Source organism: Cydia strobilella, chromosome 3 (assembly GCF_947568885.1).
Source record: "Cydia strobilella chromosome 3, ilCydStro3.1, whole genome shotgun sequence".
NCBI classification, from domain to species: Eukaryota; Metazoa; Arthropoda; class Insecta; order Lepidoptera; family Tortricidae; genus Cydia; species Cydia strobilella.
In genome coordinates, this window is record NC_086043.1 from 220,763 (window position 1) to 240,071 (window position 19,309).

Sequence of the window (19,309 nt, forward strand, 5' to 3'; positions counted from 1 at the left end):
GAATATGTTGCATACTTTCATTATAAATAACATTTATAATAAAAAAAATATATTTATATAGTATTCTTGAATAAACATGTTTTCAGATAATAAAAGGCAAAATAATGAGTAAATGCAACTTAAGATAACGTGAAATGGAATTAAACTTTGACAAACCCGTGTTGATTTTTTATTAGACTGTAATAGACAGTGACAGAATTGACAGAAATTTATTTCCCTTTTCGATTGCTATTCACGTGGGAAAGCAATCAAATACAAAAATGCCTAAAATTAAAGCGGAAAAGAAAACAAGGGTTCACAATGAAATCGCTAAACAAGGTAAGCAATCCCGGAAATTACATAAACTTCCAAATCGGGTCATCTTTTAGGTTACAATTGGGCTGATCTGTTTATAAATAGTTTCTTGCGCAAACTAATTATTTTAAAATTTGCAGGCATCCAGTTCAACAAAGACTTTGGTCAGCATATTCTTAAGAACCCGCTCATAATAACGTCAATGTTAGATAAATCCGGCTTGCGACCAACAGATGTAGCACTTGAAATTGGTCCTGGTACAGGTAACATGACAGTAAAACTACTGGACAGAGTCAAAAAAGTTATAGCCTGCGAAATAGATACCAGGTAAATTTAATTTGAAATGGTCAAACAGTAATCGAAATTAAACTGTAGTGCGACATATTTCAAAATATTTAGATCAGTACGGTTTCACTCACAATCTGAGGAAGGATCCTCGAAGAATCCGGAACATGTCGCCAAAAGCGACTAAAAATAATAGTTAGTGAAACCATACGGATATAAATATTATGTCAAACAGTAAGTAATTATAATAATTTCTAAGTAAAATAGCCATGTACTAGGTATTTTCATAATTTTTTTTCAGACTAGTAGCTGAATTACAAAAGCGTGTCCAAGGCACGCCTTACCAAGCCAAACTCCAAATCCTTGTAGGAGATGTGCTTAAGACAGAATTGCCATTCTTCGACATATGTGTAGCCAACATCCCATACCAGATCAGTTCTCCCCTGGTGTTTAAGCTGCTGCTGCACCGGCCGTTCTTCCGGTGTGCGGTGCTCATGTTCCAGCAGGAGTTTGCGCAGAGACTGGTTGCCAAGCCGGGGGACAAACAGTACTGCAGACTGTCTATAAACACACAGCTGTTGGCCCGAGTTGACATGCTAATGAAGGTATGGATGATTTAGTTGACTAAGGTCTATAAAGAAAAAATACTAAGTATAAAAATGTTGATAACATCAATATTCTCGAGTAAGAAAATTGGAGTCAAATATTATGGACTAAGCAGATTATTCTGTGTCATGGAAAGCTTAATAAGGCTTTTGTAAGTAAGACAAAAAACAATCATCACACTTTCTACATTATTTTCCAAATTTCACTGGCTGATCTTTTTTCTTGTATGGCTGGAGTTAGGCTTAAGTGGCAATAAATAACAGAATAACCCACTGCCCACTGAGGGTTCCGTACTTTTTAGTATTTGTTGTTATATATATAGCAGCAACAGAAATACATCATTTGTGAAAATTTCAACTATCTAGCTATCACTGAGATACAGCCTGGTGACAGACAGACAGATGGACAGTGGAGTCTTAGTAATTTGGTCTCGTTTCTACCCTTTGAGTACGGAGTACTAAAAAGCCTTATTTATACATTATAAAATAAAAAAGCCCTTTGTTCGATGTAAAAACGGTTACATATAAATTTGAAAAATGAAACTAAAATTGGTGTATTAATTACATGAATCCCTAGTGGGTAAAGGCCTCCTCCAGTGCTGCCCATTTGTCCCTGTCCTGTGCTAATGACATCCAGTCTGTGCCGGCTGTTCCTTTTATGTCATCTTGTAACGAACGTGTAAGTGCTCTTTTGCCAAGTGGGCCTCTCCATTTAGTGACTTTCAATGTCCATCTCTTGTCTGTTAGTCTTGCTGTATGGCCTGCCCACTTCCACTTAAGTTTCTTTGCATAACTCAAGGCATCTGTTGCTCTTGTTTTTTCTCTTATTTTAGAGTGTCTTATTTTGTCCATTTTTCTTATATTGAGCATGCTTCTTTCTAACGCGCGTTGGCAAGTGATGATTTTCTTTTGAGCGTTTGCTGTGAATTTCCATGTTTGGCTTCCATATGTCATACATGGCAAGACACTTGAGTTCATTATTCTCATCAAAAATTTTTGAATCTAAAACACCCTGAGAAAATAAAAACATTGTTTACCTTGGCAACTATAAAGAAATGCATCACTCAATATATTTTTCATTCAATACACCTTCACTTACTACAGGTTGGCAAAAACAACTTCAGACCTCCTCCCAAGGTGGAGTCCAGTGTTGTTCGGATAGAGCCGCGCAACCCACCTCCCCCCATCAACTTTGTGGAGTGGGACGGCCTGACGAGGATAGCGTTTGTCAGGAAAAACAAAACACTGTCAGCTGCCTTCAAACATGCCACCACCATGGCCGTGCTGGATAAGAACTACAGGGTACACTGCTCCTTGCACAATAAGGTATGTTTTTACAGATATTTATTTGTGACGTTTTCAATCAAAAGGTACCACATTATTATTATTGGTATTACTTAATTTTATTATAATATAATTTATAATTTACATTGTCGCTTAACATAAGGACGAAAATTGCTTGTATCTTTATACCAAAAACTTGTCAGAGCGTCCTTATAGCAAGTGACAATGTGGTACCTTTTGGTTGAAAACGACACATTTTTACACTTGACTGTACCTTAATTACAAATAATTGAACCATTATTACTCTCTCAACAGGAAATCCCAGAGGAGTTTGACATAAAACAGAAGGTTCAAGAGATCCTCACAAATGCTGAAGCTGACCAGATGAGAGCGCGGACCATGGACATTGATGACTTCATGAAGCTGCTACATGCCTTCAACTCGGAGGGAATACATTTTGCTTGAAAACTTGCTTTTTATTTAAACCATATTTAATTGGGTGAAATGCTGTGAGATGGTAAACACTCTAATATTGGCTGTCAGAAAGCATATACCTAATTTTAGGGCAATTTACTCAGGGGAGTACATAAAGCCCAGTTCACATTTGTCTGACGTGTTGTGTTGTGTCGTGACACATATCGGTTTCATACATTTAATATGATTGTGTGCACATTTGTCTGACACAGTGTGCATACTGCATCAGGCAAATGTGAATGCTTAATTTAAAAACCAACATTTTAACACAAAATATTTAACAGAATATGTTTCAATAAATAGTTAGTTAATTGTCTCTAACCTTCTACTCTACCTATTACGAGTATTGAACACATAGTGAATGGTTTGTCAGGCCGTTCAACGTTGCCTGAGCAATAAAAGGATTGACTGAAATGTGAGAAATTGAAACATTGGTATACTTTAACTACAGTTTAATTAAAGATATATTAAATTAACTTGCCCCATTCACTGGCAGCTGTACAAATATTTTCTAAACCCAATTTAAATGGTGGCCTTCTTGAAGCCCCTGTCAGCATAGTCTGCCGGCACTTTTCTCTCAGATTTGAATGGGAACCCAGGCTGGCCTGGCAGGACCATGGGTTTGGTCTTCAGCACTCTCCAGCCTCCCTTCTTAGTCCAGTCCTAAAATTAAAAGTTATAAATTACTTTTTGTGAATCATTATCGAATTTTGGTAATGATGAATTCCAACCCAAGTAAAACTTACGTTTCCATTGTATTTGAAGTAATAGTGAGTGGCAAACACTCCGAGAGTCATAAGTCCCAGTTTTCCTGTAATGTATCTGTACACCGCAGCTCGATCAGCGCCCTGGAAGCAAAAGCAAGTGGTGGTTTTAGATTCTGTTGTCATTTGTCATGAATACCCAATTACCCATAGGTTATTGTTGTTATGTAATGTTACCAGAACTCCGGTCAGGCCGCTAAAAAGTTTATCTAAGGGTGCGCGATAGAATCTGCGAATAGGATTGGTGCGTTCCTTCCAGTATTCCTCGACATGCACGGGCTCGTTCGATGCCAAAACCTGATCTTTGAGCCACTGTTTACGCCAAGCTCTTTCGACATCAGTCATTCCTAGACATCTTTCTCGCTCTGAAACCGCACGGCCAGCTATGGACATAGGTTTCACACCTGCCGTTTGTGACATCTTTATAGATTTTTGAAGCCAATATCTTCAGATAAGGAGAGAATCTGATAAATGACCAAGAAAAATATCCAGAAAAAGGCTGACAGTTAATTGACGTTTCAGAATCCATTCAGAAACAAAATTAGTTACTAAGGATAGCGTTAATATTCAGTATAAAAGTATGTGAATTTAATTTAATTATATGAATTTACTTAAGACGTACACATTAACTTTCAATATTGTTGTTATAATAATATTAAATGATTTTATTTAAAAGGAATACACTAGATATTTTAATTTCAAGTAAAAGTTAATAAATACTTTTAGGTGTATTAGGGTATTTGAGCGTTTCTTTGTTGTAAAGCAGCCCATGCATGATCAAGCTTTCCAAATTCATCGGATTTATCTGACATTTCCTATGATAATGAAAAGCACGATTTAATTTATGTCTATTCTCACGACCGCATGTTTCGTTGTACGAAAGATTTCTAAGGACGAACATAAAGTTTATTAATTTAAACACTAAAAAAAGGACTTCAATAAGTGAGTGTTTAAGCGATAACGTATTTTAGAAAAGTATTATGAACACATGTCGTAAATCTAGAACGTTGACTGACGGATTTTTAATAGATTGTAGCTCTCAGACTAATCAAATTCCTTTATTGCAAATATTGTTCAAGACATCACTAAAGTCACAACATTCCAATCGTAGAAATAGACAATCTATTCTCACTCACTCGCGGCACTGCCAAATGACAAAGTTTCAATTTCCTACGTGATAAAGTGAACTCGATTACAGAGATTGGTATCGGGACTGCGATTTCGCGAGTGTTTTTGCTAGTTGTTTTAAAAGGAAGTTGAACGAGAAGTAAATATGCCTAAGTATTATAAAGTGGAAATCAACAAGACGGAATGGACTGTGCCAGAGCGATACCAAATGCTTACACCTGTAGGATCCGGCGCCTACGGTCAAGTTTGGTGCGTATTTGTTTAGTATAAGCGGCAGGCACCATGCCAGTGAGTATTTATAATTAGGGAGTACGGTCACGATAAGTGAGAGTATGTGGGAAACTAAGATATTAAGATGGAAAGCAGTGCATTGCCCTTGCGTGGGCGGAACGGGTTTCGATGTTTGTTTTTCGTATATTTATGTTTTGCTGTCGGTGTGGTGCTCGTTCCTTTCACTTACTCTATTCTTTAACATTACCAGGACCTTGCTGCCCGCTATCATGATGTAGTCCTACTTAAATAGAAAACAATTACCTGCTTAAATAAGTCTGATTAGACTACACAATATATTTATGACAGCATGTAACTGTGGATTATGAGTCTGTAAAATAATTGTCTTCACAACTAATAATTATAATAAACTGTTATGTTTTATATCATGTTAAGTTTAACTTTGTAAAATACAGTAATAAAGTTATGTTGAATGCCATTGAACTTTTTGGATGTAGTTTTTAAAGAAGGAAGCCAAGGCAATGTTGTTCGTTTTCTTCTTTTTCCTTCTCCTAGGCATAGCCATTGCTATTAGAGTGGGGAGTCAGACCATAACCCTCCACCACTACATAATCAAAATAATCAAAGTAAATGCAAGCACAAACAAGGAAGAAGGTTGGAGGAAGCCTTTGTCGAAGGGGAAGCAGACAAAGAATACAAAAGATGGAAGATAATAGAGAGATAATGTGCAACTGTTCTTTGTTCTGTATATAAAGGCTATTTTTGATTTTTATTTAATTAGAGTTTGTGCCATGTTATGCGGAGAGACAACGGCCATGTCGTGCAAAAAGCGCTAGCTCTGCCAGAATACAAAACTGGTAGAGAAAGGCCTCCTCTGACGTGGTGGACGAGTATGGCCAAACTATTGGAAAAAGCCCAACTACCCAACCCGACAACTCAAGACAGATCATCTGGCGCCGAAGGATAGGAGAGCCGATCCCACCTAATGTGGGATAAGGCAAAGGAAAAGAAGATTTAATTAGTGTTTGTGCGGAAAGAGAAGTGGTGTAATGTATGGGGCCCAATACATTCCACGACTTCTCTTTCTGAACAGACTACTCAAAAAGTTTACTTAATTTCAAGTTTTGCATAAGCAAAACAATAAACAACTATTGTTTTGTATAAACAATAGTTATAAAGTAGTAAAATATATTATTAGGAACCAGCACTGAGCTTGCCTGCCAGCCTGATTGCCAAAGTTTGGCACTTCTTCTTCTTATCCTGTTACCCTCTGCAGGGGTGTAGGGCTCGAATCTTATTCTTCCATTGACTTCGGTCTTGGGCAGCTTGGGTAGCCTCCTCCCACCCCATCCCCAATACACCCAGCTCTTGCACTTACTAGGTCTTACTTTTCAAGAGCATTATGAGTTCTTCGATCTGTCTCTTTCATTACCAATAAGGTGTAATGTGGGTGGGTAAATTACTATATAGTATAAAACTAAGTCACTTTCCGCTCTCTATATGTCTGTCCCTATGTATGCTTAGATCTTTAAAACTATGCAACGGATTTTGATGCGGTTTTTTTAAAGAGGAAGGTTTATATGTATAATTAGTAAAGGTTTTGTGTAAATTAGTTGAACTACCCATGCGAAGCTGGGGCGGGTCGCTAGTGTTAAATAAATAAATATTGTCCACAGCTCTGCCATAGACACCCTACACAACATGAAGGTGGCCATCAAAAAACTAGCAAGGCCATTCCAATCGGCCGTGCATGCCAAGAGGACCTACAGAGAACTGCGCATGTTGAAGCACATGAACCATGAAAATGTCATAGGTAAGCACATTGTTACATGGACCAGAGATCTACTACAAAGAGGCTTATGCTTGCTCTTTGCCGGCCAGACACCATGAAATTTGGGCCAAATTGGCAGAAACATGGGCCTTAATTTGCTATAAACAACAGTGGTAGTGTGGTGTGAACTAATCTATCCGTGGCCGATATCGCATCTGGGAGGCCCTTTTCTTTCACTGTGCCCAAAAGGGCCCCGCGCGAGCCCGTGACTGAAGGCCCACTTCACCCACGCCTAGCTACGCCACTGATAAACAAACAGCATCTATAACCCGGCACAACAGCAACTCATCATGCCGAGAGAAAATGTTGTATGTCACTAACAGCAACACTCGTAACTCCCCATTAGTGGACCTTTTATTTCTGCAACAAGGTTAACAACACTAATAAATAAAATAAAAATCATTTATTGCAGACTAAAAGGTCCATACATGGTTAGCAAACATTTCAATCTTATTACTAGTGTTAGTAGCGCATAAAAACTAAAACTAAAAACTAGACGGCGAGTGCATGCAGCCCCTGCCAACAGTTGAGCATGGGGCCATTTTCGCGCTCCTGAACACGCTCAGAATGCTGGGTTGCCGCGGCCGCGCAGGCGACGCATCAGTGAAGCGCACCTCTTGCGCATTATCGCCGCAAAGCTGTCAACTTGTGCCTCCGCAAACATACCAGAGGCACTACAAAATTGCGGCAATGTCCTGTCCCAACTAATGTCCTGTGTCCTGTATGTTTATGTTTAACTATAAACTATAGTTGAACAATATTACTGTTTTAATCTTCTGTTACAATATCATAACACACAATGTCATATTATATACTCAAAAAATAGAGTGATTCTTGAGGGTGGTTTGGGTGTAACATCTATTTCAGGTTATAACAAACAACAGTGTCTATAAACATATTTACCATCCCACTTAGGGTTGTTGGACGTATTCAGCCCCGAGAAGACCCTGGAGGAGTTCCAGCAGGTGTACCTGGTGACGCACCTGATGGGCGCCGACCTGAACAACATCGTGCGCACGCAGAAGCTCTCCGACGACCATGTGCAATTCCTGGTCTACCAGATCCTGCGCGGGCTTAAGTACATTCACTCCGCGGGCATCATACACAGGGTATGTACTGGTCAGCTGGAACAGTCCCCAAGTGTACTTAGTGACGCTGCGTCACGTCACTGACGCACCTCATGGTGAACTGAACAACATCGTGCGGCAGAAGTTCCTGGTCTACCAGATCCTGCGCGGGCTCGAGTACATCCACTCCGCGGGCATCACACACAGGGTATGTAGCTCTTAGCCGCGACAGGCCCTAGATCAGTTCCAGTACCTTAGCCTGAGAAGCACTTAATAGGGTTTCAAAAGCAGGTGTATTTTGTACTTTTTGGGTGTCAACCTGATTAAGAATGTTTGTAAATTTACACAACAACAAACATTTTGTTGTATACCGTGTAAGCGTTTTCGTGAAATACTGTCAGCTTATATGTGGGAAATAAATGAAATGAAAAAAAAAAAAACAAATGATTAATTTAATCCATTAATTTCGTCAATGACGCACTCACTCACTCATCAATCATCAATATTTTAATTTACTTCTAGCAGACACACAAGCTTCAAATTCTGAAGACGAGTAGTGTTTTGTCTATAAAGCAAAACAATATTAAAATATACTGCAATTTCAGTCCCGTTTTATATTATAAGACTTGTCACCGTTTAACATACTTAATTACCATTGTGTAGATTGATAATAAGTATGGAACAAGGTACTAAGATCTGTTTATTTCTTAGGACCTGAAACCATCAAACATTGCTGTCAACGAAGACTGCGAGCTGAAAATCCTGGACTTCGGCCTCGCCAGACCAACTGAAATAGAAATGACGGGCTACGTCGCCACAAGGTACGTCTCTTCACATCCTAACCAACTTCCATCTTCAGTTAACAACCAAAACTCACCCAGATTCTATATTATATTCACTATGAAGTACGCCAGAATCAGAATGTAAGTTTACAAAAGCTTACGATTAAACCCTTGATACCTCCCGCTAGATGGTACCGCGCGCCGGAGATCATGCTGAACTGGATGCACTACAATCAGACGGTGGACATCTGGTCCGTGGGCTGCATCATGGCCGAACTGCTCACCGGCAGGACCCTGTTCCCCGGCTCGGACCGTATCCTTTTACACCTCCATTTCTCACTAGGGCAAAATAAGACCTTATTTAACCCTTTTCCAGACCGCACCAATCTACAAGATTCTCCCAAAAAATCCAGCTTCGATGATTCATTTGAATAGTTGACGACGACGCATTTCCCGAAAGTGTAATCTAATTTAAACTTTAAATCGGAATGCTAAAGTTGAAATTCTATTGGCGCGTATGTGGTCGATAAGTCGTACTGTGCCTGGAAAAAGGTTAAAAAGTCGCCAAAGTAAAGTAGTACTTTTTGCTGAGCAAATTAGGTCCATATTACCAATGGCACTCAAATTTCATACTTCTCTTGAGTAGACTTTCAGCTACGGCTTGCACAATTTGTTTTAACTCTTTACTAGGTCACACCAGACTGGAAGTTTTTCCCAAAAATATCTATATTATATTCCATATATGTAGTTAACTTGGTGATTCATTTGAGACGATTCACATTTCCGAAAATTTCAATCTAATTTGAACCTTAAACCGGATCGCTAAGGTTGAAATTCGATTAACATTTATGTGGAGCATAAATCATTCTATGCCTGTTAATTATATCAAAAAAGTATAACTATATCTCTTCCGAATGTAGTTTATTAATACAATTCTTAGTTTTAAGTAGATGTTGTCTTCAATGTTTTAGTTGCAGCTTGCCTTTAGTATTATATCTCAAAACTATACACATACAGAGCACGTATACTAAGTGACTCCATTATTCATAACGCAGTAGTTAGTCAACGTCCGTCCTACAATACACTAAATATACAAATGCATGGTCAATTGTACCATCCACACAATTAAACTACTGTCAACCTTAATGTCATGTAATAAGGTCAGTTATAGTTTACTAATCATCTTACAATACAATATCATGGTCATGTAAGTGTGTCTTCAGGCATAAGACTTCATTTGACTTCATATAGTTGTTAAATGTAGTATTTAGTGTATGAATGTTCAATGGCTTTTCATTTTAATTTCAACTTTTTCGTATTATTTTCCTAGGTGTTATGTTATAATATCACTGCACTTTTCCCAAGCTATACCTAATAAAGTTGTTGAAGAAGAAGTATCATGATGTCTTGTGGACGTAAGCTGCCGCTCCGTTGGTGGGTTAAAGAACGGTATCCACCAACACGTAGGAAAAGAGTCATTTAAAGATTTATCTAATAATAAATAATAAATTTCCACAGGTTCATTTGAATTGAATATAAATTGGAAAAAACATACAGGTAAACCGAAATAATGTTCAACTTTTTCTGGAAATAACTTGTTTTATTTTTACAATGCAAGACCGTTCATGTTCTCTAGTATAATTTATATAACTATCTATCCTTTGTTTGACATAATTATTGAAAGTCATAATGTAATGATTGTCATATTTACGTTTGTCATAATTCTGAAACCGTTAACTTTTTAGGATTTTCCTCAGGTTATCCTATAGATAGGTTAGGTTAGGTTTGTTTTGTGGCAATCCTGAAAAGTTACGAGTTTCTGAGAAAAACCAAATTATGACTAACGAAAATGTGGACAAACAATACATTATGACTTATAACTATATGGGAAAAAACAATTATCTGAGTATAGCGGAGTAGGTAGTTGCTCCGGTGACCAGAACTCCTAAGGATGCACCAAGTAAATGGCTAGATGTACTAGTTCATTAAGCATATAAGGCGAGTAATATAGTGAAGCGTCCATAGCTAGGCTAAGTGGTATAAACCTTAATGGTGATCAGATATCCACCAGCTCAACCTGATCATGGAGGTGCTGGGCACGCCCGCCCAGGAGTTCATGCAGAAAATATCCTCAGAGTCTGTGAGTACCTTACACTTCTGTTGCGGACTGTGCAACGAGGGAGTGGTCAGCGATTGACTATGGGCGATTTTTTTTTGTTGTAGACAATACTTTTTTTTCAAAGATTAGTTTTTTTTTTTAGAATCGTCTGCACTTTCTATCTGGACAGTAAAAAAAATCAGTTTCATATAAGTACCGGAATTTGTAGACCGGAAGAGAGTAATTGATTCTGATTAAGAAAACACGAATAGAAAATAGAACTGATAGTAAAAATGTTTCATATAATTTTTTTTACAAATCGCCCATAACAGTTTTCTCACCTAATGTTTCGCATAATGAACCTTTGATATAAAGAGTTTTATTCGATAACTAACGCTTACTTTACATTGCATTGTAATATTTATACTCGTAACAGCCATAGATAAAAAGTAACATGCTTACCTAATAAGTACCTAATAACCTATATAGTTGAAACCTTTCCAATTATAGACACTTACAAAACTATTTTATATACATACTTAACCATTGGCTTGAATTATTGTAAGAAGTAAAGCCATTTATTTTTCAATCTACGAGAGTAATATAGAATAGAATAGAATAGAAAACGTTTATTGTAAAAATCTACATACAGCACCATACAAGTTTAAAAAGAAGAAGATCTTATACACTTACGTAAAATTACAAGTAGCTTATACTAACATGCAATGATTACAATATTGATGCTGCTATAGAGGCTACAAATGGACACCACTCAGCATATGCTCTAACATATAGGTATATGCTACAGCGCTGGTCTTCCGTGGAGCCCAGGGCAAGAAGATAGCTCAGAACAGTAAAAGCAGTAACTAATAATTAAGACAAATTAGAAACAATATACAAGAAAAAATTTGAAAGTGGATGTGGAAGTGAGTGGTTTGGGAATATGTAAAAATATATATAAAGAGGTGTAAGTCAAGCATGTATTTATACAATACTCAATATAACTTCGAAAAACTTATTATATCAAATGTTACTTGACGAAACATTATGTGAAAGTAAATTATATCAATCATTACATTCTTGGGGTTGAGAATACATATAAAACTATATAAAAACTGTAAATAGTGTGAGTCTTGCATGGCAGGCATTCTAAATCTTGTTCAAACTGCATAAAGTATATTATAAGCTGCTACGTTGCTTCTTTAACGCTTATCTGTCTGTCTGCTTGTTCGTCTGGTGCTTGTAACCTTAACCCGTCTGTCAGATATTGACCACCTCACGAGGATATTGTTCTTGTGCGGTAAACCCGACCAAGAGACCATTGACAAAATTATTAGTGAAGAGGTAAGGATTTGGAAATTTATGGTTTTTGATGGATTTATTTATATCTTTGAACTTTTGAACAGGAAGATAATAATAATTAGGTAGATGAAGAGGGCGTGGTGGAAATAGAAAATTTAAACAGCCACCACTGTTAAAAATTAGGTTGATATGTCGTGAAAACAAGTCCAAAAGTGACGACTTTTCATCTATGTGTCGTTATTACCTAGTTAACCAGAAAACACACTTAATATTCTAGGTGGGAATGCCGGAATAGTTATTTGTGCAACAAGAGAGGAAAGTTGGTTTTTCTTGCGAGTGTTTATTTTGAGTCCCGAGAAAGCGAAAGATTATATTATTGAATCACGAGCGAAGCGAGTGATTCTAAGGTAGAATCATGAGCGTAGCGAGGGACTCAAAAACACGAGATGTAAAATAACTTTGCTCTCGTGTTGCACACATAATTTTTCACCACAGTAGTGAGAACATATTAAAGGTTAAAATGTATTTCGAATTACACAGAATAAACGGAAAAAAAAGTATTATAATATGTACGATACGATACGATACGAGACCGGACCGGACCGGACCGTACCGTACCGTACCATACCATAAGAAAAAATGTAATAAAAGTATGAAGTTCATGGCCTTCACTAAATTAAAAAGCTACATTGTTTCACTCCCTGGAGTGAGGAAAGTCGCACTTTCCTCACTCCAGGGAGTGACGAAAGTAGGCTTGTTCGAGCTGCTGAGGTGAAAAATAATTTAAACACCATCATGAACTTTAATATTGGCTCGGTTAACAAATATCAGCATTTTTTAATTTATAAATATCACGAAATACGTATTTTGTTTACATATTTTGGAGTAATTTATTTACAGCCAAACTACTAATAGCGAGCGCTTTGCAATTTCAGTTTGAAGAATAAACAGCTAAAAAATAATTAATCGCTGAAATGATCAACGAATTAACATAACAATATTAACACGATTGCCGTGCTACTGGTAACAAAATCACTATAATATATCAGCTGAGCAAATCAAAACAAGCGTACTTCTGTTCTGACTCACACCAACACCGTTTACTTCTGAAACGACCTAAAGTCTACGTAAAAGTTAGTGAGTTAGGCTCTTTTGGTCTTGTTAACTTATGTACCAAAGCAAAGACCACACGGTCATACGGTCAACTGATATTTTGTAAAGCTTATTGTAAGGGCTTAAGGTATACCTTTGGTCAGTTGTTAAATGCATTTATTGTAAGTGTGTTTGTTTCAACTCAACGCAATTGTGGTTAACGCAAAATGTGTGTTTATGTTTGGGAACAATGATAATTGGTCGCCAAGTATGAAGTTTTTGTACAAAATTGCCAGGTTTTATTGCTTTTGAGTGTATAATAATGTGTACATTGAGGGCCGTGCCGTATGTGGGTCAAAATTATTTTTGTTGTCTTTTTTTTGTTCCCCTAAAAATGTCACGGAGTATTTTGTATGAGATTTTGAAAGAAAGAAAGAAAGAAAGAAAATACATTTATTTGACGCCACAACATAGTACATAAAAAAGAAAAGCATGCAGACAAAAAAACATTTGGACGCCAAAAAGGATCCCCACTTAGCATAGTGCCGCGGCAAACCGTGGCGCTGGTTTTCTGTGGGGACCTGACTTAATCTAAAAATAATGGCGACACGTACGCCAACGACACACAAATAAAATTTACATTGACATAAAAATACAAACATTTTCTTTCTTTTGTAAATTAGAATCTACAGCTAAAAAAGATTTAGGGTGAGAGGCTGTGTGTGTGTGTTTGTGCACGTGAATGAATGTTCCCAATCGCATTTATCTTCAATTTTGAGCAATAGATTTAGATTTTAGAGCATCGGTTTTAACTTTAACTTACCATCAGAGGGCGCTGGTATTATTTAGGGGTTTTTAAACTTAAGTAGAATTCCACTTGTAAGGTTTATTTATACAGGGTGTCCCTAAAACCAACGCCAAGACTTAAAGGGCTTATATTAAAACAGCTGATGGGCTACAAGATTAATTAAATTTACCCTTAATGAAAATCTAATTTTTTTGAGATATCGGCATTTTTGTAAGAATCCTGGTTATATAAGGTATATTAAAGTGCTGATATCTCCAAAACTGAGATTTTCATTAAGGGTAAACTTCCTTAATCTTGTAGCCCATCAGCTGTTCTAGAAGCCCTTTAAGTCTTGGCGTTGGTTTTTAGGGACACCCGATATGTTATAATGATTGTTCAACGCACAGGCCCGCAACTACATCCAATCCCTGCCTGCGCTCGCGCGCCGCGACTTCCGCGAGGTGTTCCGAGGCGCCAACCCGCTCGCCATCAACTTACTCGAGCTCATGCTCGAATTGGACGCTGACAAGTGAGTACAATAACTCTTTAAATGTGACGTTTTCAACCAAAAGGTACTACATTGTCGATAAGGTTGATTTCTATATGAAACCATAGAGTTATATCTATCTTTGTTGAAACTATATGGAAATAGCGCCTTACTGACAAGCGACAATAAATACCCTTTTGGTTGAAAATGGCACAAATGTACAGTCAGCTGTTAAATAGTTGACCCCACCACATAAAAGTTTGTTTGCAATAATCTCTGCACCTGACTTTACCTAAATATTTATTTTAGTTTTAATTTTTCGCCAGTTGTTTTATATTAAAGAGGAAATGCTCAGACGGGAACGGAACGGAAACAAAATAGTGTAAAATGGATTCTATAATATATTCATTACAAAAGCAACACAAAATGGACAGCGGCGCTTGTCGTGACTCGACTCCACTATTTCCACTGATCGTCGACTCATATAGACCGCGAGCCAGGCGCAAATTTCGTCAGTCATCGCCGCCCGGGCGAAAACTCGTATAGCGGTTAACGGCTATGTATGACCAACTCTCGTGAACGTCAGCTGCCGCTCCGTTGGTGGGTTGAGGAATGGCAGCCACCGAAACGCGTAACACGGTCTTTTCGCCGCGATACAACCGGCTGACGATTTGTTTTATTAACAATGGCATCTAAACTATCATCTGACAAAGTAATAAACGGGAGGCGATGACGCCGATAACTGAAAATATATTTTTTTACATGTTCATGTGACCAGCTGACGGTCTTTTCACAGCGATACAATCGGCTGACGATTTTGTTTATTCACAATAGCATCTAAACTATCATCTGATAAAGTATCAAGCGGGAGGCGTTGACTACATTTTTTTATATAATTTATTTGCTGCCGTTCCTCAACCCACCAACGGAGCGGCAGCTGACGTTCACGAGGGTTCATCATACATAGCCGTTAACCACTATACGAGTTTTCGCCCGGGAGGCGATTGGTCATGGAAATCTGTTCCTGGCCCGCGGTCTCATAGATGCGTCGCGCCTCGCGCGTGCCAACAGTAGTCCAAGTGACGTGGGAGCGTCACGACTCACGCTTTTTAAATATAAGCTAATACGAAGTGTAATCACTATATGTATATGCCATACCTTACATTCATGCTATACCTATTACTTTTCATTGACCATACATTTATTACACCTTATTAAAATGTTGAACATAAAATATTCCAAGTGAAAAAATTGCCTAGAGAAATAAAAGGCCTAGGCTTAATGGGTTTATGATAGTTTTATTGAATATCTATGTATGTATTTGTATACATATATCAAGAATACATATACCATAATAAGATAGAGCGGTACTGTCATAGTAAATTTTGTAACCACAGAAAATTCACTGCCATCTATCGATACACTTTAAAACTAAAAATGAAGATTTATAAAAATACGATATAATGTATGTAAATATGGATAAATGATTTTTTTTATTTGCATTAATTATTTGTATATGATTTGACCCATGTCCTTTCACTGATATGCGTTAAAATTGTTAAATAACAAACGAAACCGTCAACGCCATCTATACGACAGTAGGCCAAAGCTAGTGGCGCCCTCTGATCGAGAATCATATTTTCTTCATTTTCGAGGCACGTTTTTTCCTTAGACTGTATCCATCTATTACGGAGTTATATCTATCTTTGCATATATATATATATATATATATATATATATATATATATATATATATATATATATATGCAAATATATATATATATATTCTGTGTATCATGATGTATAAATTATTATCCTAAATTACCACTCTCATAAATTTCATAATAATCGTTACAGTACTTAAGTTGTTTTGTTTAGTTAATGAGGGTTACCGTTTTTGTGCTCACCAGTTGGCGCCACTGTAGATGTAGGTCCAGAAAAACAGATCTCAAAATTGTTCTATGCTTATTTTTATAAAATCAACACGTTCTAATATACACAAAAGTATTTTAACGTCTAAATGTGTCATTTTTTCAACCTGTTTAATTCTGCATATATTTTAGTTGGCTTTTTTTAAACCACTAAACATTTATTGAGCTATATCTATTGTTTACCATGACCATCAAAGATGGACAAAGATTTACCACAATTATGAACAAGGAGTGAAAATTCCCGATAAATAAAGCTTGAAATCCCCAAAACTTCTACGCATTTGACATTTTGAAAGAACTCCATCTACACTAGCGCCCCTAGCGGCGAAATTAAACGCGGTAGTCCTCATTGGACGGAGTCAGCAGGCCATATTCAGTGAATGAGTTTATGACCTCGACATTCGACATTGTAAATTAACTTTTATAAACTGACTTGCTTTTCATAAATTGTTCTGTATTTGTACCTAGTTTTTACTTAGAACTTGACGATCATTAAGAGATACTCGTAACTAGTTACTCAAGAATTTTTGTTTTTGACATAAGTGGATAAAATTATGATTACTTACTCAGACATTTTTAAATTGTAATTTTGAATTTATTTGATAATGTAATGTATATTATGTAATAAAATTGTATTTTTGAATTTATCAAATAATGTAAATTGTATGTACTGACGATCATAATATAAATTCGTGTAGATTAGTCTAAGATAATTTATATTGTAATTTTATATTATTATCTAAATCTAAAAAATCTAAATCATGTATGGTGTAGTTAATTTGTATTGTTGTTTTAATATTGTCTGTTTGCCTGCAGGCGTATAACGGCCGAGCAAGCGCTAGCGCACAAGTACCTCGAGCAGTACGCGGACCCGAGCGACGAGCCCGTGTCGGCGCCCTACGACCAGAGCTTCGAGGACATGGACCTGCCCGTCGACAAGTGGAAAGGTTACTTCTTTCTGCCTTTATATTATCAAACATATCTATAACTCCGTAATAGATGGATACAGTCTAAGGAAAAAACGTGCCTCGAAAATCAACAAAATTTGATTCTCGTTCAGAGGGCGCCACTAGCTTTGGCCTACTGTCGTATAGATGGCGTTGACGGTTTCGTTTGTTATTTAACAATTTTGACGCATATCAGTGAAAGAACATGGCTCAAAATCATAAAAATAATTAATGCAAATAATAAAAATCATTTATTTTTATAAATATTTATTTTTAGTTTTAAAGTGTGTCGACAGATGGCAGTGAATTTACTGGGGTTACAAAATTTACTATGACAGTACCGCTCTAGTATAAGTTACTCTATGACATTATTAACTGAAATAAATGTTTTCAGGTCGTTTTACTTAACAACAAACAAAGAATAAGCCGTTCGGGGCCCGTTTGAAATCGAAATACTATACTGTCAGTAGTGTCATTACCTAATACTATCAGTTTTAATTATCAATCGTGATGTTGGTTGCAGACCTGGTGTGGAAGGAGGTGGTGGAGTTCAAGCCGCACCCGCAACACATGAACACCGTCGTGGAAGTTAACCCTGAATAAAGTGATCCCCCCTCCCTGCCGTAGTAGGGGGATAACCCTGAATAACCAGTGTTCCCCCCTCCCGGACGTAGGAGGGGTTAACCCTGAATAGACAGTGTCCCCCCCTTATGTAGGAGTGACATCGAGGTACGCCACTAATACAGCTTAGTTGCAAAATTATCTCTTAACCTCGTAAGGCCTAATGTGCATTACAATGTACACTCTGTTTCAATCTAATTTGAACCTTAGACTAACTGAATTAGGTAGCATTTCTTTTGTTTCAATGTTTTCTAAAACAAACGAAAGTCATCTTTATCTTCTATACAACAAGGTTCAAATTAAAAATAGGGAAACTTTGTACGGTGAGCCTTACGAGGTTAATGTTTTCCCGGATGCATCCTTAAAGAGCCCAGGGTTCTCGTTACAAGAACTCGCTCCGGCACTAGTTTTTACGAACATTTTTATTTATTTATATGTGAGCTTCCAAGCCATAGGGGAAATAGGCCTGGGATAAAGTTCCCTCAATCTCGTCGTGTAACATCTGAGAACAAAAAAACTGCATTAGGTGCATTATGGCGCCCGAATAATAACCATATCGACATGTTAAAGGTCCCCGGCAAGCTCGGTTCTCCATCACCATACAAAGTAGCTTAGTTCCGCTCTCATTTTAAAACGACTAGCTAGATTGCTCTCAAACTTTGTACTTACAATAGGATAAGGTATATCTATGTCTGTAATTAGTTTATGTAGCTTCAGATACCATAGTTAAAAAAATACAGCGAATTTAAGTTTTTCATACAAAACTTGTTTTTGCTCTATTTCGTTTGTTTTATAAACTGGAGCTATATAAACTAATTACAGACCTAGATATACCTCATATCATTGTATGTGCAAAGTTTCATTACAATCCAACGCGTAGTTTTAAAATGAGAAGGAAACTCCGTTTGTATGGGAAGGTGAAATTCGGCCCAGCTTGCCGGGGACTTGCTCGTAACTGACGACGGTCGGTACTCGGTATAATCAAAGATAGATATAACTCCGTAATAGATGGATACAGTCTAAGGAAAAAACGTGCCTCGAAAATCACGAAAATTTGATTCTCGATCAGATGGCGCCACTAGTTTTGGCCTACACTCGTATAGAGGGCGTTGACTGTTTCGTTTGTTATTTATAATTTTAACGCATACCCGTGAAAGAACATGGGTCAAAATCATATAAAAATAATTAATGCAAATAAAAAAATCATTTATCCATATTTAAATACATTTTAACGTATTTTTATAAATCATCATTTTTAGTTTTAAAGGGTGTCGATAGATGGCATTGAATTTACAGTGG

General features: G+C 37.1%; 3 protein-coding genes across 4 annotated transcripts; 2 read left to right on the forward strand and 1 right to left on the reverse strand.

Annotated features, from left to right (window-relative positions):
• Nucleotides 1-185: 185 nt before the first annotated feature.
• On the forward strand, nt 186-2,936 carry LOC134755594 (probable dimethyladenosine transferase). Its single transcript, XM_063692074.1, has 5 exons — nt 186-318; nt 435-621; nt 881-1,184; nt 2,289-2,510; nt 2,784-2,936. The coding sequence occupies exons 1-5, from the start codon at nt 261-263 to the stop codon at nt 2,931-2,933; spliced, it is 921 nt and encodes a 306-aa protein (XP_063548144.1). The 5' UTR covers nt 186-260; the 3' UTR covers nt 2,934-2,936.
• A 443-nt stretch (nt 2,937-3,379) lies between these two features.
• On the reverse strand, nt 3,380-4,223 carry LOC134755595 (uncharacterized). The gene is made up of 3 exons (XM_063692076.1): nt 3,884-4,223; nt 3,689-3,790; nt 3,380-3,605 (listed from the first exon to the last, which is right to left on the reverse strand). The coding sequence occupies exons 1-3, from the start codon at nt 4,124-4,126 to the stop codon at nt 3,465-3,467; spliced, it is 486 nt and encodes a 161-aa protein (XP_063548146.1). The 5' UTR covers nt 4,127-4,223; the 3' UTR covers nt 3,380-3,464.
• A 586-nt stretch (nt 4,224-4,809) lies between these two features.
• Nucleotides 4,810-18,510, forward strand: LOC134755667 (mitogen-activated protein kinase p38b-like). 2 transcript variants are annotated; one of them, XM_063692204.1, is made up of 9 exons: nt 4,810-5,083; nt 6,742-6,878; nt 7,812-8,005; nt 8,675-8,784; nt 8,934-9,058; nt 12,108-12,187; nt 14,432-14,553; nt 17,259-17,389; nt 17,913-18,503. In XM_063692204.1, the coding sequence occupies exons 1-9, from the start codon at nt 4,980-4,982 to the stop codon at nt 17,990-17,992; spliced, it is 1,083 nt and encodes a 360-aa protein (XP_063548274.1). In that variant the 5' UTR covers nt 4,810-4,979; the 3' UTR covers nt 17,993-18,503. The 2 variants fall into 2 exon arrangements, with proteins under 2 accessions (XP_063548274.1, XP_063548275.1); XM_063692205.1 differs by lacking the exon at nt 12,108-12,187 and adding an exon at nt 10,806-10,885 and having other exon boundaries at nt 4,958-5,083; nt 17,913-18,510.
• Nucleotides 18,511-19,309: the final 799 nt, after the last annotated feature.